The 25,156-nt window shown below is 39.2% G+C and overlaps 1 protein-coding gene across 1 annotated transcript; it reads right to left on the reverse strand.

Moving 5' to 3' along the window:
- Nucleotides 1-658: 658 nt before the first annotated feature.
- Rnf11 (ring finger protein 11) lies at nucleotides 659-24,307 on the reverse strand. Its single transcript, NM_013876.3, has 3 exons — nucleotides 23,912-24,307; nucleotides 4,700-4,869; nucleotides 659-2,224 (listed from the first exon to the last, which is right to left on the reverse strand). Exons 1-3 carry the CDS (start codon nucleotides 24,032-24,034, stop codon nucleotides 2,053-2,055), a joined length of 465 nt encoding a protein of 154 aa, NP_038904.1. The 5' UTR covers nucleotides 24,035-24,307; the 3' UTR covers nucleotides 659-2,052.
- Nucleotides 24,308-25,156: the final 849 nt, after the last annotated feature.

Consider the following 25,156-nt stretch of genomic DNA (forward strand, 5'->3'; position numbering starts at 1 on the left):
GGAGAACATGTAACCAACTCTTAACATTAAACCCTTCACGGCTATATTATAACTTTTAACAATTTAGTAGATGCCAAAAATTGATGGTTCTTAACATAGTTGTATGCAGAATAAAGTTAAAAAGAATAAGAATCACCCAAGAGCACTCAGTTCAGTACTATCTGAGACAGAAGGGGGTTTTGTTATTGTTGTTATTCTTAGACTGCACCATGAAAGACTGGGAAAAGTACATTTACAAATTTTGAGAACCTGGGAAAAAAGTCTGACTATAATACTTGATGACACACAAGTGTATAATTAGAAAACATAAGAATTTAAAAAGAGTTATCACTAAAAATATGGCACAACTTCAGCTGTTTCCTCCAAATTTACTTTATAATTGGATGGATATAAATTAATGAACAGAAATTAAGCAAGATATACGAGACAATTTAACAGAACCTGATAGTCTAATTTCAGTATTTCCAAGTTCATCTTTAAATATTTCCATCATGGGATCTACTGGGAATCTAAGCAATGTATGACTGCTTCAACTCAATGTCAATTAACTATTTATGACATAATTTCTTCTACACCGCAATTATGAAGAACCTTCAAGAAACTTTTGTATGTAAAAAAGTGTTAGTCAAGTACTCAACACAATATAAAAGAACATTTCTCATTTGTAAGGTGGAGAGCGCTTCTGCTCATCATTTTTTAACCACAATATCACTGAGTGGAAGGAACGAATCACCTGGAGAACATAAGGAAAATAAACACATGCTAAATGAATAAAACATTACACTTTACTAGACCATTTCTACCTCTAATCCTTCAGAAGTGCAGAGATTTAGAGTATTCTTACATTAATTGCAAGAAAAAATAAAGGAGAAGTTCCTTTGAGATCACAACTATGAAGTCATGTGGTTATACAAACCCTGCTGCATTGGTGTGCAAAACATAACACATTTGCCTCTCCTGTCAGTCACCTAGCAAGACTGAACAGGTACTTTTCTAGGAAACACACCAGATGTGTTTCTGTAACTTCAATAACCTCAGCACTACAGTAACAAGAGATGCAGTATCCTTTTGCTATGGTTCCAGACAGTGGGGAAAGAGGTCACAGGAAAGAGAATCAAAACTGTTACAGATGAGAAACTGTTTCTTTAAGTTTCATCATGGTGCCACCTTCGTTTTTATATAAGCATGGTGGCATAATTCAAAGCTCAACAAATCAGAAATATTAATATTTGAATTTCAACTTGACTTTCAATTATCACCATATTAACCACCAAAACAATAAGATAAGACACACAAGGAAAGGGATATCAAATCCACTTTGCTAGCCTTGTTTCCTGACACATCAACTCATTCTTAATAGAAAAGGGATAGTGCATCTCAGTTTGCTTACAAGCTAGGAGATCACTGTGAATTCTGCATTTCCTAACTGCAAACAGAATATAGCACTTACAACAGGTTATAAATAAACTGGTTTTCAAGCATAGAGCCAGCCCCAACGATAATAATACACTATTTAAAAAGACCTAAGGCAATGAATTCCATTTCCAATGGAAAAAAAGAACTGTGCAAACAAGCTTAAAACTACTATTTTTTTTTTTTTGTGCCAGTGTTATAAAATGTAGCTTTTAATAAAACCTTGACCCAAATGTCAGTAACTTTTCAGAAAAGAATTTGGGTGGGAGAAGAAACTTATTTCATTTAGGAAAAATAACAACTATCTTTTTCCTAAGCTTCAACACACACAATTTAAACATGTACAGTTGCTGTAACACTTTACACAATTCCTATGTACTGGAGCAAGAACAAGGTCTAATAACAATTATATTTTAAACACTGGGTCAAGGCTTTACATAAAAATACCATCCATCCTACTTTCCCCCTAAATTTCTAAAATATCACATACTTCCCTCAACATCTGCAGCCATCCAGGAATTTTTAGGAAACTTTTGTGCATGATCTTAATTCCTAATCCCTGGCTCTTTGGGCTCAGTGACAAAAGATCAAAACCACCAAAACTGATGGTTCACTTGAAGTCAGACGAGAGACCCTGGCTCAATTAGTCTCATAGGATGAAAGCAGTGCTGCATCCACTGGCTCCATGCAGGAGGGGCACGTGAAGGATCTCATCAACCAGTCATCTATACAGTCCAGGTGATAGATGTGCATGCACGGCAGAAATCGAATTGGGTCCCCATAAACAAAGTCCATCATACAGATCACACACCTGAGGGAGCAAAGAAGAAATCAGAAAATTTCACATAAGTGAAACAGTGTTAATGTTAATCTAAATACACACAAGCAAAATATTCATATACCTAAAACTTTTTTTTAAAGTTTCCCTGTTATCTCATTACCAAAGCATGAAAACTGATTTTTTTCCTAACATGCACTGAAACATTCATATTATTTCATTTTGATTTCTTAATTTATTATAAGCATTGAAAGCAACTAAAATGAGCAAAGAAAAACAGACTATGTTAAGGATCAAACCCATACTGTGCCTAAACTTGTTACACATTACAAGAGACATCTACTGTGAGCTTTAGGGAGGAAATTACATCCATTGCTTCCTTACAGAGTTTTCAAAGTAATCAGGAATAATACAAACAGAATGACTATGCCTGGAGTGGTAGGACACTGAAATCAGTATTCTGGACAAAGAAGTAGGTGGATCTCTCTGAGTTTTACTCCAGCTTGATCTACATAGAGTTCTAGGCCAGCCAGGGCTGCATAACAGAAGGCTGTCTCAAAAACAAAGCAAAAGAAAAAAGCAAAAGAGAATGACTGATCCAGTCTACTGTGTGTGCTCCAAGTTAAAACTGTCTCCATTAATTCACTTTCAAGTCCACTACACTTTTCTACAGGTTGAAGAAACCCAATTCTACAGAGATCCAAAACCAATGCTCTAAACAGACTTTGCTCCTAAGTGCCAGTATTAATTAAATGGTGCTATAGCTCAAACAGACAAACATTAAGCCCATTTGGTCTGTGTTTGTTGGTAAAGCCATTCTTAATTAGAATAGCTGTCCCTATTAAATCAAGACAATAAAATTACTCATCAGGCTTGAAAAAAATTACTTTCTTAAGTTATGAAAGATCTCTTGTGTCACTAAAAACTTGAATAGTCTTAATTGTTGCTGTAACTATCACCCATAGACCTATGTGTATGGATACTTGGACCCCCTTATGACATTGTTTGGCAGGTTTTAAAAAACCCTTTAATTGGAGCCTATTAGCCATCTTGTGCTAGTTTTTGGAGAGAACCACAATTGAGAAAATTCCTCCAGATTGGCCTGTGGGGACTCAGATCTACAGAGGTTTTTCTTTTAAATTAAATTAATGATGGCTATGGGAGGGCCTGGACCACTGAGCAGTGCAACCTCTGGGCATGTGGTTCCTGGGTAGTCTAAAAAGGCAAGTTGAAGACACCATATTGGGAGTAAGCCAGGAAGCATGGTTTCTCCCTGGTCTCTGCCTCAGTTTCTTTCTTAGCTTCCCTTGATGACTATAAACCAAATAACCTTATTTTTTTCTCCAAGTAGCTTTGGTCAGTGCAGTAGAAAGTTACTAACATTCTGTTTTTCCAGTTTAGTTCTCAGCTGCTTGTCTGTTAGCACAATGTGAGCAGTGATCTCACAGACCCACCAACACAGACAAGATTAAGTCTTGTTGCTAGGCTTTTCCTACCATGACAGAGTTCCATGAACTCATGAGTCAGAACAAAGCCTTTTTCCCTTAAAGCTTTGTCAGTTATTTTACTACAGTGAGAAAAATAAGACAGCCATATACCTAAGAAAGTATTTCTTTTCACTTTTTCTTTTTTTTTCTGATACAGGGTTTCTTTATGTAGTCCTGGCTGTCCTAGAGATTGCTGTGTAGACCAGGCTGGCCTCAGAAATCCATATGCCTCTACCTCCCAAATACTAGGATTAAAGGTGTGCACAACCACGCCTGGCTAAGTATTTCTTTTTTTTTTTTTTTAATTTATTTATTTATTTATTATATGTAAGTACACTGTAGCTGTCTTCAGACGCACCAGAAGAGGGCATCAGATCTCATTACGGGTGGTTGTGAGCCACCATGTGGTTGCTGGGATTTGAACTTCGGACCTTTGGAAGAGCAGTCGGGTGCTCTTACCCACTGAGCCATCTCACCAGCCCCAAGTATTTCTGAAAAGTTAAAACAACTATACCTCTACAATTACAGAGTTTAGATTTTCACCCCTCAATAAGACTATAGTAAAAATCTTGTGCCTAAAACTCTAGTGTGTGTAGGGGGGGAGAGGGTATAACATTCCTATTAATTTGCTCAGAGTTTAAAAGAGGTTTAATTCCTATTTATTTACAAAGGCTTAAACTCCTTGGAAAACTGATAAAACAAAGCTATTAGAAATATCACATTTATATAAATGGTTTTAACTATCATCAACTGTCATAAATAGACAACTAGCAACTATAATGGTCAGAATGCAGGAATTCTCCTTTATTGCTATACTCAGGTTTTCAAATACAGAATTCCGTAGGCTTCCTAAGAACATGAGAAAAAAGCAAATTCCAAAAGCTGACATTTCTAGTTGAAAATAAAGCTGAGGGGAGCACAGGCACAAGGTCCTAGGTTCAGTCTGCAGTATTATAGAGGAAAAAAAAAAAAAAACCACAACTACACACAAATCTCTAAAATACATAAAATTACTACTTACTCTCGGATCTTTTTTTCTGATCCATCTCTTCCAGGGTCATAAACTCCTTTAGGCAGATGCTGTATAAGGCCTATTCTTTGAGCTATTCTAATTTGTTCCTCTTCAGTCAGCTGAGTTGCTAGCCGAGTCTGGCTAGGTGTCGGATGATAGATGGGAACAGGAACTTGTTCCTAAATATGAAAGTGAAACAAACAATTGATTATTTTAAAACTTATTTTCTACGGTGTACTAAATTAACTGGCTTAGTCGGGGAAGGAAAATGAACCCCCAGATAAGTGAGAGGTTGGATAAATGGAACAGTATGACTATATCGTATTGATTTTAGACACTTATCAAGATGAGAATGACCCTTTAACCACGATAACTAATAATGTTGGCATCTTCATCTTATACACAATTTTTCCAAGTTTTATATTTAGTAAGTAAATTTCATGGTTTACAGTTAAAAAGATCGTCCATATTATTAATGTACAAACTGGGCGGTAGTGGCACAAGCCTTTAATCCCAACACTTGTGAGGTGGAGGCAGAGGCAGGCAGATCTCTTGTGAGCTAGAAGACAGCCTAGTCTTCACAGAGAAACCCTGTCTCAATCATCCCTCTGGCCCCCCAAAATCTTGACCAGGTACACCAATTCATGTTTAAGGAGGGTCACTGCAACAGTTAAATGGGAATTAAAGTGTTAGCCTCAGTACTGCACAATGCACATGAATGCTTAAGTATGCATCAGCTAGGATTACAACTCTGCTGCTCTGACTGCAGAAAATCATTTCTTTTTTTGTTTTTTGTTTGTTTTGTTGGGGGTGGGGTTCGAGACAGGGTTTCTCTGTGTAGCCCTGGCTGTCCTGGAACTCACTCTGTAGACCAGGCCTGCCTCTGTCTCCCAAGTGCTGAGATTAAAGGCGTTAGCCACCACTGCCCGACCGGAACATCATTTCAAAACTGTACTGGTTCCATACATCTCAAATCCCAACACTGTAGATACAGAAGAGACTGAAGAATCAAAGGCTTTGGATACCAGCCTGAGCTATACATTGAGACCCTGACTCAAAAAATTGAGAACAAAGATTCACTAAACTATAGTCAAAGTAAATTTATACAATCATTTATGAGAAGGACTATGTTGGTATTTGTTCCAGTTTCTTTTAAGCCAAAGGCTCTCTATGCAGACCATGGTATCCACCTGCCTCTGCTGGAATTAAAAGCAAACTACCTCAGCACAGGCTCTGCTCCTCTGTATAAAACATCTGATAGAATAAACAGTCTACTAAAATGTTACCTAATAACTACAAGTATTACCCATCTACTTTCCTCGGGGTTTCATTTCAGTTTATTGTATCAAACATTTCCTGAATCTTTAGGCCATTGTTAAATATCTAATTAAAGCTTGAGTCCAAGCCACAACACTGAGTCTTTTGGTTTTGTTTTGGAAGTATATTTTTAGGAGTGACTAATATTGGTGCTCACTTCTGCCACCTCCTCCTACCTCAATATAAACCTTAAATGTTTACCAATTAATCATTTCCTATGTACAAGGAAACAGCACAAAAAAGATAATTATAAACCAGTTAAGAAATCTAAACTGCTGATTAACAGAAACACCAGCCTTCAACAAGAGTCTTTATACACATAAAACACCAGTAGGGATACAGGCCAAAACATACTTAGAGACTGGGTACTTTGGTACACTAGCTGTAACCTTTTCTTTGAATACAAAGATAGTTCATTGCATTTGGACTAATACAGCAATTATCTTTGCCCCAGGCACATAATTCCAACTCAAATATTATAAAACACATTACTGAAATTTTATGTCATTCCTATCTATATCACATATCAGAATTTTGAAATGATTTGGACTAAGGCATAATAAAAGCAAAAGGGAAAACCTGATATAAATTACAATCAGTTATTTCTTCTCTAAATGACAATACTTGGCTTTAGATTTAACTTGGGTCCAAAAGCAAACTATATTTCTGCTCCTTCAACAACCTTCTCAACTGAGAATTTCCATGTTGTTTCTCTAGGTTAATGACAGAGAAGAATAGAAAAAGAAAATGCATTTCATAGAAGTTCAGACCTGGCACTTAAGTATAATTTTAGCATATTACTTAATACCTGAGCCTTAAAGTTCCACACCAGCAAACCAGAAGACATATATATTCTTTTTCGTCTGTTTTTAAAGAATGTTATACTGCCAGGTGGTACGGTTCATACCTATAATCCTAATTCGGGGGAAGTAGTGACAAGAAGATTGCTTCTAGCTTGAGACTAGCCTGATTTACATACCAAGTTCTAGGCTAGCCAGGGATACATTGTGAAAATATGTCTCAAGTAAATAAACATAAATAATAGGCAAGGAAAATACATAATCCAGGGTCTCAGTGCCCAGCCCACTCTATGATGACCTCACTTAAGTCTCCCAAGGTGGATATACAAACAGAATGACAAGAGGTTAGTCATCCTCTGATTCCTTTAGATTCTTCTTTTCCCTCTATTCTACCAAATATTTTTGCTCTTTACTTGTATTTCTGTATTTAGTGTGTTTGAAGTCTAAGAACAATGTGGTTGGTACTTTCTTTCCACTATGTAGGTCTGGGGGATTGAACTCAGGTCCTCTCATCTGGCATACCAATTACTTGCAGAGCCATCTTATGCTCCCAGCTCCCCCCCCACACTTTTTTTTTTTTTTTTTTTTTTACAGCAGAGACTTGACATGTAAGCCCATGTTGTCATTTTGCTTTAGCTTCCCAAGCACTGGATTAAAAACTGTCTTATCAAACCATCATTTACCATTGATAGGAAACAGATTTGTTATACAAATCCAAATTGAGGTAATATGGAACTCATAACCTGAGAAGCAAATATATTTCAAAACAATATTTTCCTTAATAATTTGTTTAGTTTCCCATCTGCTTGGGTGGAAGGGTACTGAAAAGTATTTGCCCTAAGGAAATAATTTTAAACTAAAATCTTCCTTGAGAAAAACACAACATTATAGAAAACACAATATACAATGAACAGAAAACAATATGATAGATAATGAGTTAGATATTCACCCCTCAGTTTTGGCCCACTAATAAAGTTCTAAAATATTCTGATTTTTACTATATAACATGTATTCTGCTGGAAATCAAACCCATAGTTGTATACATGCTAGGCCAAACTATATTCCTAGTTCCTTGTTATATATTTAAAAAAGCATCTATATAAAATGGCAAATGTTGTCAATTATACTTTGGGCCCTAATCTTAACATAAGCCAGGAAAGAAACAAATGAAAATGTAAAATGTGCCTTTAATCCTAGCATTTGGGAAGCAGAGGCCAGTCTGGTCTACAGTGAATTCCAGGGCAGCCAAGCCTACATACAGCCTTGTCTCAACTCCTGCCCCACGCACATCCCAAAAGTAAATGTGTCTTCATTACGCTGGATTCAATACCAGCATGGTAAAATACACCTGTAACACCAGCAATTCAGGTGAAGGCAGGAGAATCACAGGTTCAAAATCATCCTTGGCTACACAGCAAGCCTAAGGACAATTGAGTACAAGGAGACCCTGCTCTTTAAAGCTGTTTATTCAAGTTAGGGAATATGATACAATTTCCGAAACTAAAACAATGCAGTGTGGGACATGCCTAAATAATATCCAAGGCTGGAAATAGTACAAGTCTGGCTTGTGGTGAAGGAAAAATAAAGTCACTACTAAAGAATGCAGCCTGTCACCAACAGCTGTATATTTTCAGCCAGTAGGAAATAAGAGCTCACTCTTTACAGCCTTAACATGCGGCTGTTGGCCACACCCCCTCTCCAGTGGCAGTGTCTTACTGGGAATATTTTCTCTAAATTTTGCCAGACTTACAGTTAAGGCCATAAAAAGGAAGATTTGAACTAGCTGGTTTCAGTGTATGTTTTAGTTTAGATGATTCATTAATTTTAACCATAAAAGAGTGAGGGGAGAACCCCAACAAAACAAGACTGCATTTATATGTAGTCTCCAAATGACACATGGAGAACTAAATAAAAGCCTTACATGCCATCTATAATACCGAGACATACTACTTTATATTTAGATGGTATAACCCAGAGTGGCCTGCATGTCTGAAAAAGAGCACCCCACCTAGGGAGATAGACTGGTATTTTTTTTTTTTAAGGTTTGTTTTGTAGCTAAGGAATTCCTGATCCTTCTGCTCCTACATCTTGAGTTGCTGAGATTAGTCATGTGCTACCACATTCTGTAAGAATATAATTAGGGTCCAACACATCCTCACACCCAAGCTTCATTTAGGTTAAGCAAACAAGAACTCTAAACTGAACCATATCCTCAGCCTGCATTTTATTAATTCAGAGACCTAGAGAAATGGCTCATCAATTAAGATTCTGAGTACCCGCAGAGGATAGTTCCCAGTATCCATTTTTTTTTTGGGGGGTGGGGTGGGGGGGTGGGAGGAGACGGTCACAACTGCCTGCAACACTGGGAAATATGATGTTGACATCTGTAGGTCTCTGCACTCTTGTGAAATACCCCCACACAGACATATTTTTGTTTTTAAATTGTAGCCAGGTGTGGAGGTGTATACCTTTAATCCCAGCACTTGGGAGGCAGAGGCAGACAAATCTCTGAGTTTATGACCAGCCTGATCTATATAGTGTGTTCTAGAACAGAGGTACACAGTGAGATCCTATCTAGAATTAATTTTTCAGAGCTAGAGAGATGGTCCAACAGGTAAAGGAACTTGTCACTAAGCCTGTTAAACGCAGTGTGACTCTCCAGGAAACACATGGTAAAGGAGAGAGCTTACTTTAGAATGTTGTCTGTCCTCCCATCTTTACACAGAGGCCATAGGACACCTACTCCCAACCCTATCCCCAGTTCCCCCTCCACAAAAAATAAGGCAAATGCACTTCGGCATCTCCCCCCCTCCAAGCACACAAACACTATTTTGAAGGTTTCCATATTAATAGAACTATATAATCAGTCAATTTTACAGAATTTTGACCCCTTTAAAAGAAATCCTGTATTCATTACCTATATTTATAGATTTGCCTATTTTGAGCATTTTCTGTAGACAGAATTGTACTATTATATGATCTTTTGCCTGGCATAGTGGCTCATGCCTTCCATTCTAGCAGCCAGAAGCCCGAGGAAGCAGATTAATGAGTTCAAGGCAAGCCTGGGCATAGTGAATTCTAGGCTAACTTGGGCTACAGTCTGAGATACTGTCTCAAGGGAGTGGCGGGGGGGGGGGGGGCAAAAAACAACTGTTTTGTGGCAGACCTTTCACTCAGAATGCTTTCAAAGTTCATCTATACTCCAGCATGTATTAGAACTATTTTTTATTTGCTTATTTGTTTTTTGCTATTCCATCCTCTGGATATACCACAATTTGCTGAGTCTTTGGTAGACATTTGGATTGTTTCCATTTAGAGCCTATTATACAATCACACGATTCTGAAAATTCATTTTCAAGGCTTTAGACATTTCTCTGGTACAAACTCAGGAGTGAAACTCTCCACAAGCTTTTGAAGAATTGCCAATTTCCAAAGCACTGGTACCTCTCTGAATTTATACCAGTTTTCTCCCCATCACCAAAACTTCCCTGTCACTTTATTTTAACCACTCTAGTAGGTGTGAAATGTTAGCTGATTGTGAATAGTGTTAATCACCTTTTGGTTTCCTGACTGTCCTTTTTAAAAATTAGGCTTTAAAAAAGTTTTTTAAAAATAGTCCAAATACCATTGTCTAGAGAAATGACTTGCAAACATTTTCGTGCCTTCTATGGATCTTTTCACCTATTCTTTGAAGTACATGTTTCTTTTTCTTTTGCTGAAGGTCCCAGAGATCTTACCCAGGATTTTGAACATGCCAGTCAAGCACTCTCCTATTGACCTACACCTCCAGTCCAAGGCACAGGTTTTTAATTTTGAAGAGACAAACATATTTAGGTCACTTGAGCTTTTGGCATCAAATCTAAAGAAGTTCTGCCTACCCAAGGTCATGATGAGACTGTATTTTCTGAGTTGTACTGTTTGGTTTTGTTTTTCTGTAGCCCAGTCTATATTCGAACTCACATAAAACAGCACTCCTACCAGCCCCTAAATGTAGCTCTTACATTTAGGTACATGGAGCTTTTTGGTTGTTTTGTTTTGAGACAGTATTTCTCTATTTCCCTAGCTGGTTTTGAACTCAATAGATTCTCCTCCTTTGGCCTGAGTGCTGGGATTAAAGATGTGAGCCACCACTGCCTGGCCTCAGTTTCACTTTTTAGTGGACATGTGGATATATTACTGCTATCAGTTGAAAATTATTAAATAGACATGCTAACATGGAAGGGGAATTCTCACCAATCCTCAACACTTGACAAGAAACTATATGCAACTTATGACAGCTGGTAAGAGAATGTCTTCCAAGGATGAGCCCCCTAATTGGTTATCCATCTCCAAAGGATCAGCCCTGAAATCACTCGTATGTATATATGTATGTGTATATATATATGTATATGTGTATATATATATATACATATATATATGTATGTGTATGTGTGATGTGTGCATGTATGTGTGTATATACATACATATACATATATATATATGCAACACTCAACAGACTCATGTATAACAGGTTGTATTTATATATGACACATATAGATATGTCTATATCTATATAGATACATGTATATATTATATAATCTCTCTATATATACATACACACATATACATATATACACACATATATCTATATATGTATATATATTTACCAATAATAAAGAGGCCAGATGGAAAGGATTAAAGGGGGGAAATATAATTATTTTAATTAAAATTTTTTCATTTGTACCTGACTTTATATGACTTTGGTATTCAAAGAAGAAAAAGCATTGTTACAAGCTCTAGTTCTTATCACATGGGGGGAGATGGTCAAAAGACAGTCCATTACGATCTTTGTGTGAGCCATGCCTTGCTCACATCTGAGCCTTCTCTAGGATCACGTGGACAATACTAAGCACTGGGTGGGTTAATTAAAATATTTATAAATTTACTAAATGATAATAGTATATATATATCCTAGAATCCCAGTGAAATATCTTACATTAAAGTTTTAAAAAATAGGGACCTAAGACTCATCTGAAACCTGAATTTCTCAAGGTCATTTAAACTGGCCCAACTAGCTAGATTTTTTTTTACACTCTACTCAGATCAGCTGATCTTCTACACAGGTGGTTCCTGTTTTCTAATACACAATTCAAAGACATCAATAATGCATTAGATTTCACTGCTGACATGGTATACTGCTGATATTTTTCTGCAATACCATTTAAATTTTACCAAGTGTCAGCATCTTTAAGTCCTGAAGTAAAAAGCTGGGTTTTGTCTTGTTTTCAGACTTTTCTTTAGGGGCCTGAGGGTACAGCTCAGTGATAAAGCTCCTAAGTTCCAGAATAGCCTGGGTTATTGAGACTATGTCAGACAACATAAAACTCTTAGAAAATACAAATGCAGTCCCATGTGACCTTGGGTTAGTCAAAACCTGGATGATTCCAAAAGCTCAAATGATGAAATAAGTTGGTCATGTCAAAACTACAAACCTGTATTTTCAAAGGCATATATGTAGCTCAGCCAGTGCTAGGGTTCTTGCTTAGCATGCTGAGTCAGGTTTGGATCCAGCCCCTTTCCTGTCAAAATCTTCTAATCCTAATCTCAGAACAAATGTAGGTAAAACTAAGCTCTCTAGAGAATCTAGCTTTGAAACTCAAATGTAATGCTGTCTACATCAAGGACATCTGTCCATTAGTCACTTACACTAAGAGTTTGTCCTTTTTTGATTTGATCTGACTACTAGCATGTAGTTCAGAGTGGTCACAGGCTGGCTGAAGCTGGCCTAGAATTCCTGATCCTACTACCTTCACCTATCCATTCCAGGACTGCAGATGCATATCACCACAACTTGGTGGTAATTTTCAACTGGAAACTGCCTACATGCCTCATATAATGTTCCATGGCACAAGATGAGAAACACAACTATCTTGTCCACCCTTACCACCACTACCCGCCACATACATACACACATAAATTATATTAAAATAAAAGGACAAAACAGGGTGTAGTGGTGTACCTGTAATCCTAGCACTTGACTCTCTTGAGCCTACAGAGTGAGTTCCAGGACAGCCAGGGCTACAGAGAAACCTAGTCTCAAAAAACCAAAAAAGATGAAGTAGCACCAAGACTACTGAAACCAGGACTGTAGAGCAAGACTCTATGTTAAAACAAAAATACATAAATTACATTAAAACAGAAGCAGGGCGTGGTGGCACACACCCTTCTTTAATCCCAGCACTTGGAGGCAAGTGAGTTCCAGGACAGATGGGGTTATGTATCCTATCTCAAAAAACAATAAATACAAAAAAATAATAAAAATGAAAATTAATAAAAAACCCTACAAAGATTATAATAAAATTATGAAAAAACCCTCTTAAACATTAATTTGCACTCCTTAGCACTTGAGTTATAGACAGTGAGCTGCCATGTGAAGAAATGAATCCAGTGCCTCTGGAGGAGCAGCCAATGTCAACTGCTGATCCATCTCTCTAGCCCTCAAATTATGAAAATTAAAGTTTCTAGCTTCTGTTTGACATGTAAGGAACTTGAATGTTGTTGCTCTAGTTCCACAAATAAAAAGCTGAACAAACTAACACATTCAAAAGGATGTCCATAAGGGCAAACTGGCCTTTACCATTAGAGAAATAGATGCTGGAATATAAAGAATCAGAATTTACTAGAGCAAAGACCAAGTACCAGGGCAGGGACTGCTACTGATGGAAGTGCTAGGGTTCAGTGTGGATAAGTCTTACAGTTATAAATTTCAGGAGCTGGGGTAAGTGGCACACACCTTTAATCCCAGCATTTGGGGAGCAGAGGCAGACAGTTCTGAGTACAAAGCCAGCCTGATCTACAAAGAGTGAGTTCTATCTAGGACAGCCAGGGAAACATAGGAGAGACCCTGTCTCAAAAACAAAACAAAACAAAACCCCAAACAAACAAGAACAATCCACAAAAAGACCACATTATTAGTCTGAATAAATTTGTATAAATTGTTTCCAAACAGCAAATCTGTGAGGTGGGGGCTTATAGATGGGGAAATTCTATTGACAGTAGGGCAAGTTTTGTTTTTATTTTTGTTTTTTTCAGTTGATAAAATAATTCTAAACAAAGTTAATTGTAAACAAAACAGGTGAAATATGTAGTATATACCTTCATAAAGCTTTTAACACTTAAATGTGGTAGATTTAGTTAGATAGTTCGGTCTCGAAAAGCTGTTTACCACCAAGCTTTGGAACCCAAGTATGTCACCCCAACATTGATAAACCACCTAAATAACAAGTGCAAACATCAAACATGGCAACAAACATACAAAGTACAAGTTGCTTAAGCTCTATAAGCCTCAGTAATAATAAAAAATATATCAAATTATGTGAGTATGTCTGTTGAGGTTTGGTCTGTTTGCTATGTACTCTAATGCTAAATACTGGTTGCCTCAGAGCCAAGAGAATTCTCAAGTACATCAAGATGAGTGCTATGTGAACTTGCTCCTTAATTTCAAACTATTGGTTGAACAAGGATGCCGATAGCCTATAGCTGGGCAGAAGAGAGGGAGGTGGGGTTTCAGTTCCCAGGCTTGGGGATGGAGGAGAACCACCGGGTAGGAAGAGAAGAGGGAGAGAGAAGACACCATACAAAAACATGGCCATGAGGGCTGGCCAACTGGAGTTAAGAGCTGTTCAGGTGGGACATGGCAAGTTATAACTCGGGGCTACTAATGAGGAAGATTATAATAGCTCAGAGGGTAGATATCTGCCCAGCTGTAGTGCATTAAAGGTTTATAAAAAATATAAAAGTGTCTCTTTTATCTGGGAACTGAATGATCTAAGGCAGGGGAGAAACCCCGACAGAGATTAAATATTTAATTACCACAACATATGTCTACCACATGTCTAGGTATGGGTTTATACATGTAGGTTCAAGTGATTTGAGAATACTCGGTGGATCCATTGGAGCTGGAGTTACAGATAACTGAAAACTGCCCAACATGGGTTCTGGGAAGTGTACTCTGGTCCTCTCAAAGAACAGCAAATGCTCTTAACCTATTGAGTCATTTCTCTAGCCACCACCTCCCCATTTTGATACAGGGTCTTGGTGTATATAACCCTGGCTATGTAGACCAGGCTAGCCTTAAACTCATATTAGTTTGACTCTACTGCCCAAATTAAAGGTGTGCACTGCCATGCCCAAGCTTAGTATGGCCTTTAAACTCCTGGACTTCTTCTGAAGTGCTAGGATTACGTATTAAGCAGTATACTGTATCATTGAAAGTACTCTACCCAAGAAAACTATTACTCTATGGAAATATTTTATTCAAGAAAAAGGATCTAATGAGTCAACATAAAATGATTTAACATTCACTTGAAAAAGGAAACAATTTAGTGAGCTGGCAAGAGAAATCTAGTAACTCAAATCAACAGTGATTCATTCCATGACCTAAGAAAGCTATAACCTAATCAACAGAACTATCAATGTATGAACACAAAAGGATTAAATGAAGCAAGTTTTAGAAATGTCATTTTTTTTAAAAGTTAGGCTTTCAGGCTTTGCACCCCTGTAAGACTGAAGGAGGACAAGCTCCCTTAGTTCTAGCCCACCTTGGGCTACAGTGAAACTATATCTTTAAAAAAGTTTAAAAAAAAGTTGGTTTGTTGTTCTGGGACAAGCTTATATTGATGATTTAATACAAAGTACAGTTGTATATCCTAAACTTTTTAATTTTTAATTAAAAAAACTTTTTAGACAGGGTCTTTCTACATAGCCCTGGCTGCCTGGAATTCACAAGGATCTCTGTCTCCCAAGTGCTGGGAGTAAAGCTATGTGTCACCATGTCTAGCCTTTCAACTACTTGAATTTGAGTTCTAGATTATACATGGTAGTTAAGAGAACTTCTACAAGTTATCTTGACTTCCACATGTGCACTGTGGCATGTGCCACCTCCTCCCAAATGTAAAAGAAATCAATAATGATCCAGTCATTCCCAAGAACATGTATAGTAATAAAGTACTTCAAATGTTTAATGGTACATCAATGGCAGCTTAGCAGTATAGTGTTTGCCTGACACTCAAAGCCCTAGGATTCAATCCTAGGTACCACAAAACAACAAATATTTGATGCATTAAATACATATTATTTAAAATAGCAAAAGATAAAAGTGTTGGTCATGTTTATAAATATGCTAAGAGCTGGGAAAGAATTATTTTTATGTTCGAGAATCTAAATAAACCTCAGGTTTTTGTTTTTCTTAGCATTACATGGAGAAAAATTAGTAACATTTCAAAATGCCTACTTGTTTGTTTAATTAATTTATTTGGAGGCAGGCTCTCATGTAGTCCAGGCTGGCCTAATCTAGGCTGGCCTCAATCATGCCATACATCCAAACCAAAGGGTAGTTAAGTGGTTAAAATAGTACCAGCATGTTTAGTACATGTGGTACTGGATGGGAGTCCAACTAAGCCATGTCTCCATTTATGTGTATACTTTTAACTGTACATGATTCAACACCTCCCTGAATTCTAACTCATGTCTTCTACCTACTGATAATTCTTTAAACTGTAAGCGCTCCCATCTAATCAGGCACCTCAACTTTTTATTTACTTTTATAGTAAGGCTCCATGTAAGAGTTCATTGGAAGCCTTCATCAGTGAAAAGGCACATTCATAATTCACCACACTATCATACAGCTATACAGACTTCAAAAGTCTGTATTAGGACTTAGAGATGGCTTAGCAAAAACACTTGGTGCTCTTGCAAATGACCTAGGTTCCATTCCCAACACTCACAAGGTGGCTCACAAACATCTGTAAACCCAGTTTCAGGGAATCCAACAGGTATGCATGTGATACACACATATGCATGCAGGCAATACACTCATACACAGAGAATAAAATAATCTTTAAAAATTTTAAAGCTTATATTAAACAATTTAGTACTAATAATTTCATACTAGCCTTCTCTCCTAAACCTTAACTAAAATGTCAGCTAGTTCCTTGAAAGTAAGGGATGTACCATGTCTCCTTTTCTCCTTGGTGCCTAACACATAACCCATTGAGAGAAGCTATATGTGGGCTGAGTGGATACAAGTATGATAAGTTTGATTCTCAAGACCCATATCATAGAACCAATTCCTGTAAGGTTTTTTTTTTTTTGACCGGACTCTCAACTAACACCAAATATGTGAAGAATATGATTTTTTAATATTCAGAAATTTAAAAAAATCTAAGAAATATATTTGGAGGGATGTTCTCTTCATTTCCACACTTTACTGTATACTTTCTAAAGTATTAAGATAATTACTTATCTGGCCCCTGATAGCACACATCAGGCTACTCATTTAATTAAAAGATATGTTTGTAAGACTGAAGATATGGCTCTGCATTTAAGAGCACACACATAATGTTCTTTCAGAAGACAAGAGTTAAGTTCCCAGAACCTACAGACTGCTTACAACCAACTCCAGCTATAAGGAATCTAAACTCTTCTAGATTTCATAGGTGCCAACACACACAGCCACACGAATTTAAAAAAAAAAAAAAAAAAAAAAAGAAGACGAAGAATCTGAAAATACTATACTTACTAATTAAGTAGCATGGTAACTAACTTTTAGACTTTTTAGGTCAGAATTTTCCCACTTTCTGTTTTAAAATACACAACACTGCCACCTTAATATCATTTAAGTTTATAATTTAGTTAATACTACATTTAATCATGACCAGAGTCTACCTCCAAAACTCAAACTGTACACCCACTAAACCAGGTGTGTTCAACCTGCATCTCATGGCCACATTTCATAGGACAGCTATATGTGGTCCAACACATGTGCAGATGTCAACATGTCAGAAGGCTAGATATACCTGCACAGCAACTCTTCATTTACTTGATAATTTCTTTGAATACAGAATAGAAACCTATCATCTTTAACTCTGTATTTGAAGGCATTACTTGGAAGATACATACTCAGAAAACAAGAAATGTATCATTCTTCCTCCCACTCCCTTTCTCTCCTGTGTGTGCATGTCTGTGTGTGGCGCTTAATCCCAGCAGTATGAAAGAGGGGCAGGCAGCTCTTTAAGGCCAGAAGACTGTTCTATATAGCAAGTTCCAGGCCAGCCAGGACCAGTCAAATCTTATTTTATTTAAACAAACAAAACAAACAAACAAACAAACCAGGATTATGTTGGGCATAATGGATGGTATTTACCTATAATCCTAGCATTTGGGAGGTGGAATCAGGATGATCCCCAGCTATATTTCAAGTTCAAAGCCAGCCTGAACTACTTAAGACCTTGTCACAAGCAGACATACACTCACAAAAAGTCTACTGGACATGTTCTTAAATACCTCTGATCCCAGCACAACTGGAAGGCAGAAGTAGGTGAACCTCTTTGAGGCCAGCCTTGGTCTATAAAATGAGTTCCAGTAGGGTTACAGAGAACTGCACCCCCATCGAAAGCAAACCAACGAAACAAAAACTGTCCTATATCAAGTTTTTTATTTTATGAAAACTTTGAGATCTAAAAACCAAGTCTTATCTAAAATTGAGGAAAATCAAGTTCAGATTTTTCATACCAAGTAACTCATCTCATTGCCCCATCTACTCATATTACTCTATAATTAGCTCTCGAACTAATGGAGGTAAGCAAGATTATGTAACATTGACCATGCTACTCTTAAAGGAGCATGCATCTTAACGACTCAGTTCAAAGTAAAACACAGACATTTCAACAATTGTCACAAATAAAAGCCAGGAGCCTGAGCCAGCTTGCAGGTAATGGTGCTTGGGGCCAAACATGCAAGCCTAAGGACCTGAGTTTTATCCTTTCATGAAAGTGGAAGGAGACCCCTGCAAAGTTATCCTCTGATTATCACATCTAAGCCATGCACCCAAAGTTGTAGAGGCACACAACTTTTATTAAACAAGACAAAACAGAACAGACTGATGGTCCAAGTCTTTAATCCCAGCAGAGGCAGGTGGACTTCTGTACCTCTTAGCAGCCAGCCTGGTCTACATATTGAGATCCCCACCCCTCACCCCCTGGCCCCCGACCACACACACACACACACACACACACACACACACACACACACACACACACACCAGAGCCAGAGAACTGACATTAACTGTTCAGTCTAATTGGAGTACAAGAAAATACAGGGCTACAAAGGGCTAGAAAGGCACAGAATGAAACCACAACTGAGGGCTTAGAGATCAGTGATTAGTCATGAAGAACCACCAAGGATTAAGTCACAAAAAATCTGATCTGGGGCAAGGTGGAAGGGAGAGGGTAGAGAAGACATCAATTAAGGTACTGTTGCAGGATTTAATGATGAACAAGTTGATCACAATACTGCAGAATATGGCATACTTTTATGCTAGTTAGTCAAATATTCACTGGGTGTCAATATTTGGATTTTTTTTTTTTAAACAAAGTCTGATGTCATACATGCTGGCCTTAAACTTCTATTTCCATCTCCTGCATGTCTACAGTATTTACAGTGGGTTTACTGTATTACAGTGGGTATTATCACAACAATGAGAACTTTTGAAATGTTTAATATATAATTCTCATTTGAGGAAGTTGATCTGGAAAATAAAAAATTATGAGATTACTAACAGCTAAACTGAGCATGGTAGTACATACCTTCCTTCTAGACTGCTATCTGCTCTACATAAGCAAACAAGGGAACTTAGCAATGCATGTACAACACACACATTAAAAAAACAAACAAAAAACCCCCCAAAAACCCAGAGACTAGAAAAGACCCTTGTGAGGCAGTGTGGGTGGTGGGAAGGGAATTTGGGTCTTCTACAGGAGTTGCCAAATGCTTTTAACTGCTGAGTCATTCTCTCCAGCCTGTCCTGACAGTCTAGGTTACTGTTAGTAAGTGTATGGTGCAAACTTGATTTTTCTCAAAAATTGTTCATATGCATTTGTGTGCTGAATACATGCAGAAGCCTATAGAGACCAGAAGAGGGCATTGGATACCCTGGAACTGTTATAGGTAACTGTGACCCACAGGTGCTGGAAACCAAATCTGGGCCCTCTGCAAGACCTGTAAAGACTTTCTTAACCGCTGAACCATCTCTCCAACCCTAGACTAAGCCTTTTAACAACAAAAATATACTTTAAAGAAAGCCTTATTCAGGGGCTGTGGTAGCAGCTCATATCCTGAGAGCCTGAGAGCCTGAATCTAGGATCACCAGCACCAACCCAAATAAGCAGGGCACAGGGAAGCACATTACAGGAATGCACATTTGCAATCTCAGTGCTGGGAAGGCAGAGACAGGTAGATCCAAATAAATAAAATTATTTTAACCAATAATTATTTAAACTAATTCTTATATTTAATTTTATTGACATTTGGTTTTTTGGGTGGTTTGTTTGTTCATTTTTTTTCCTTGAGACAAGAGTCTCAGGCAGCCTAAACTGTCCCTGAACTCTTAATCTTTGTGCCTCAGCCTCTGAGACTGAGATTACAGGTGTGTTACTCTGTGCCTGGCTTGTACTTATCAGGAATTTGGAGCCATCTTCAGCTATAGAGCCAGTTGAAAGCCAGCCTAGGTTACATGAGAAAAATAAAATAGCTTCAGGCATGTAGCATGTTTGCCTAGCATGTTGGAGACTCTGTTTGATCTCTAGTACAAACCTCCATCCAAAATATCCCCCAGTACAAAAGCAAAAAATAAAGTCTTGAAGGAGGTACAGCAATCAGTCATCCATTTATGGTGAAACCTAGGAGTAATCCAGTCAGAGTAACAAACAGGGCAAAGGTTTTTAGCCTATCTTAGGACAGTCAGAAGGTCTCCGGGGAGAGTTGATGTAATGTGGAGGCTACTGTAAGACATTCTAGTTCCTATGGAGCCATGAGTTAGTGGAGCACTGTGGCCCACTGCTACTCCAGCTGCTATGCTGAGCCCGGCATAGGGAGGGGCAGGATGAGCTTTACTAGTAGGTTGGTAAAGAAAGCAGAACCGCTTGGTGCTCACATCTGTAATCTCAACACTCAGGAGGCTGAGGTCAGGAGCTTAAGTCTCAGAGTAAGACCCTGTCTCAAAAATCTTTAAATAAAAAATACAAGAAACCAGCAACAACAACAAAATGAGAATCAATACATTAAGGGCTTCATGCAAACGTTGGCCATAATGGTGTTTACTTCAAGCTGTTTTGTTTAGTGCTCATTAAGACCCAGGGCCTCATACACTAAGCATGTACTCTTCCAACTAAGTGACACTTCCAACCGAGGACTTACGTTCAAGCCCAAATAAAGTCTGTTGGTTACTGTTAGTAAAAATAACTGGATCTTTGCTTTACAGAGCTCTTGGTATACCTGTATACTGCACAACATAAATATAAGAACTATGTTTTAAGTACTTGTCACAGGAGAAAAGGAATAAAAACTATGCTCCTTTAACTTTATAACCAGATAGTTTTCATTTAAAGACCTATTGTAACTGAACATATTCTTTGTTTTGTTCCTTTTTTGAGACAAGGTCTCACTGTTTATCCCTGGCTGGCCTGGAACCCAACATGTCAACTAGGCTGGTCTGGAACTCAGTATCCACCACTTCCACCCTTCCTCCACCTCCCTAATGCTGCAATGAAAGCTGATGTACCAGGCCCAGCCTGGTTTTTGTTTTGTTTATTTCTGTGTAGTCTTAATATCCTGGAACTGATCTGTAGATCAAGCTGGCCTCAAACTCAGAGATCTACCTGCCTCTGCCTCCTGAGTGCTGGGACTAAAGGTGTGTACCACCACCTATTCTTTACAGAAGCAAATCAATACTACTGTAGCTTTTATATTCATTACGTACTATTTCCTTTTAAAAGCCCAAATATTATAAATCATTTACTATGGACTGGTGCTTTCTCAAATCATGTAAAACAAATATTAGTAATATATTAGAGACTTGAGGGGGATGTTATTATATTTACAGGTTTCTTTTAAAAACTCGATAGGGTCTCATTCTATAGCCGAGACCAGCACTGAACTCAGTATGTAGCACTGACCTCCAAATGTCAGCAATCCTCCTGACTCAGCCTTCCAAGTACTAAGATGACAGATATGAGCCACCATGCAAAGCTAAATATTTCTTTTTATGGTCTCATATTTTAAAGTAACTATTTTCTTGCAATTCATAGTAATTTTGCATATCAGTATTTGGGTCATTCATTTCAGGAAAAGGCAACCACAATACAATTTCCATTGTCAAAAATAACATTCCAAAAAAGTACTGGTAAAATACCAAAAGCCATCATTATGATCTAGTCCTTTTGGAAAGGACAAAAATATAGTTCCCATAACTCTAAAATTACGGTAAGAATAACAGAAAGCAGCAAGTCAGATATCCAATTTTCCTAGAAAGAGGCTAAGGAACATAGATTTGGGGGAGAAGTTTGCTCATGTCACCTACATAAATTCATTCTAGAGGAGCTATCCAGTGGAGAGGAAAACAGTTAAGATAGCCTGAAAAATGGGCCCAACTCTGGAGGCTGAGGCAGGAGGACAGAATGTTTGTCTGTCTGGTCAACTTCCTGAGTCACTGTCTAACAATAAGTTTTTTTTTTTTTTTTTTTTTTAAACAGCAGAGTTATAGTTCTATAGTGGTGTTTTGCTAGAATGCATAGGGTTCTCAGTTTAATTCCTGTTACTGATTATGGATAATATTCATATTCCATTTAGTATTAGGTATTGCTCCTGAAGCAATTTAAATATGTTGGGAGAAATGGGCCACATAAATATAGCCAATACTTAATTTTTATAGGACAGAAATTGCATGAAATATTGACGACAAAGCTTCTATTCTTCATTTATCTCAGTTATTGAGTATCTACTATGAGTCAGATGCTAGAGTATAAAAGCACCTGGAAACTGTCCCAAATTCAGCTTGTACAAGGGGAGGAGAACACATATGTCAAGGGTGAGACACACAACTACCTAAACAAAGATACTGCACTAAATTATTTTAGGTCTGGTACTGCTTGTAAGTGTAGAAGGTACATGGGGGACGTATCCAGGAATTCGGGGAAGAAGGGTGGGTAATGTCAGTACTTTAGATACTTGAGCTGAGTCCTTAAAGAGGATTAAATGTTCACCTGGGCAACCTTGGGGGAAGGGCTCTTAGCATAAAGATCACCTGGAGCAAAGACAAAACTATCAACAGCCTGGTTTGGTTAAAATAGAGGCTTTTGCCAGGCTATCGTAAAGATGGGACTTGACTAACATGAGGGGGTCAGAAAATCAGCTCATATGATCAATTTTTTGCCACGTGATGAGAAACTGGTTTACACAGGATTGAGAAAACACTACACTAGATAATGATGTCACCACATAAAATCAAAGGAGACTGCACAGTTAGAAAACTAAACTCTCTTCAGGAAAATATTAAAGAACTGTATTAAAGCCCACCTGAGAAGTTTACTCAATGTATCATTTAGAAAGACCCATTCAGGAGTCTTTGATAAAGAGGACTTTAAGTAACAGATGGCATTTCCCAAGTCAGGTTGAAAGGTCTCTCAAGTTCAAGATAATCAAATTTTAATTAAGCCAACTTATTTAAAAGATGTGTCACAGGGGTGGAGCTTAAAATTACCACATATGTATATATAAACAAGTAACTCTTTATGAAGCTGAGGCCAAAATCGCCACTTGGAATTCTACCTCCCAAGTAGATGGTAAAAAAGACATTCTACCAGAGCCAATTAACAAAAGAGTGGGGAGGATCATAAACGAAAACACAAATATAAGGGGGGAGGGGGTGACAAGCTACGCAAAACCCGTAATCCTCTTGGCAGTCTGATGAGGAAATCACACAACTCAGACATAAAGGCAGGAAAACCATGTCATCCTCAACTCCACAAGCTAAACTACTAGGCACCGAAGGGGATAAGATCACACACTCGATTCCTGAACTCAAGGACAGAAGACCGTCCTCAACCCGTGCCCAAGGGGATGCCCAGAAGGACCCTTTTCCATTTGGGAACCGGGCAGCAGACACCCTCAAGGCCAGCCCTGAAGGGGTCAACGCCACCCCCCCCCCACCCACCCCCGGTCTAGGCCGTGGAGGCCAAGGGCAGAGGGCCCGAGCCGCCTCCTCTCGCACGCCGACACACACCCTCCCTACCTGATATGGCGGCGGCGGCTCCTGATCTGGCTCCGTCCCCTCGCCAAAGCTAGCCCGGTCGGACTGAGACTCGTGAAGCAGGGAGATGTCATCCGAAGTCGGGGATTTGAGGCAGTTCCCCATCTTCCGGGGCTGGGGTGTATGCTTGAGATCTGCGGGAGGAAGAAAGCTGTGACCCGGTCTCTCGCACGCTCGGCGGTGAGCTCGCTCGGCGCCGCGGGGTCCAAGGCGGCAGGCCCGGGGCTCAGGCGGCGGCTCCCCCGCGCCCCGGCGCCACCGAGGGGCCGCTCATGCCAGCCCCCGGGACAGGGGGCGCGAGGCTAGGCCGCGGGCTGCGCCGGGGTCGCGTCTGGAACCTGAGGGGGGCGGGGGCGGGAAGACTGAGCGCTTCCCCACCCCGCCCCCCGCGGGGCGGCGGCGGCCACGGGCTGCTGGGCCTAATCCAGGTCAGGAGGGGGGGGCGCGGCCGTCTCGGTTGCCTCAGCTGCTGCCTCAGCTGCTGTTGCCCCTGCCGACGCTGGAGCCGCGGCCCGGGGCCTCATCCTACTCCGCCTCGGCGCGGCGGCGGTGGCCAGAACGAGGCTGGCCAGGCCTACGTCATGCCGCCGTGCGTGCTCCGGCCCCGCCCCGGGCGCGCGCGTCCGACTCCTGGACTGCGTGGCTGGGCTCTGAGTTTAAGGTCCAGGCTGTGTGGCTGTTGGTCTCCCGACCATCTGCCTCCGGCGCCCCCTGTATGTCCCGGCTGCAGCCAGCTTGCGGACTTACCTTACCTTACCTGCGCGGTGTCCTCAGACTGTTCACGCTGTCTGCCGGGTTGATGTCTGTAAGCACGGATCTGAATGGACCAGGCAGATAGCTGAGGTGTTTAGCTTCCTTCTCCTTTATCCTTTAAGAATAAAGTCCAAACTCATGTGATGAACACGCCCTACCCTCCCAACATCACAGCCATGAGATTATCGGATTGCCCATTTCTTCCCAATCCCACCTCCCTAATTCAAGCCTCTCAAACTAACATTTGCCGTTGATTCTCAGTCTCTCTGTGTTCATCATTGTCCCCTACCTCCATACCCTTTGAATGATTGAGGATATATATATATGTATTGGGAAGGCATATATATATATATGCCTTCCCAATACTACCCACAGAATAATCTTAAGAAATCTCTTGCCGAGCAGTAGTGGCGCACACCTTTAATCCCAGCACTTGGGAGGCAGAGGCAGGCAGATTTCTGAGTTCGAGGCTAG

This window comes from Mus musculus, chromosome 4 (assembly GCF_000001635.26).
Source record: "Mus musculus strain C57BL/6J chromosome 4, GRCm38.p6 C57BL/6J".
NCBI lineage: Eukaryota > Metazoa > Chordata > Mammalia > Rodentia > Muridae > Mus > Mus musculus.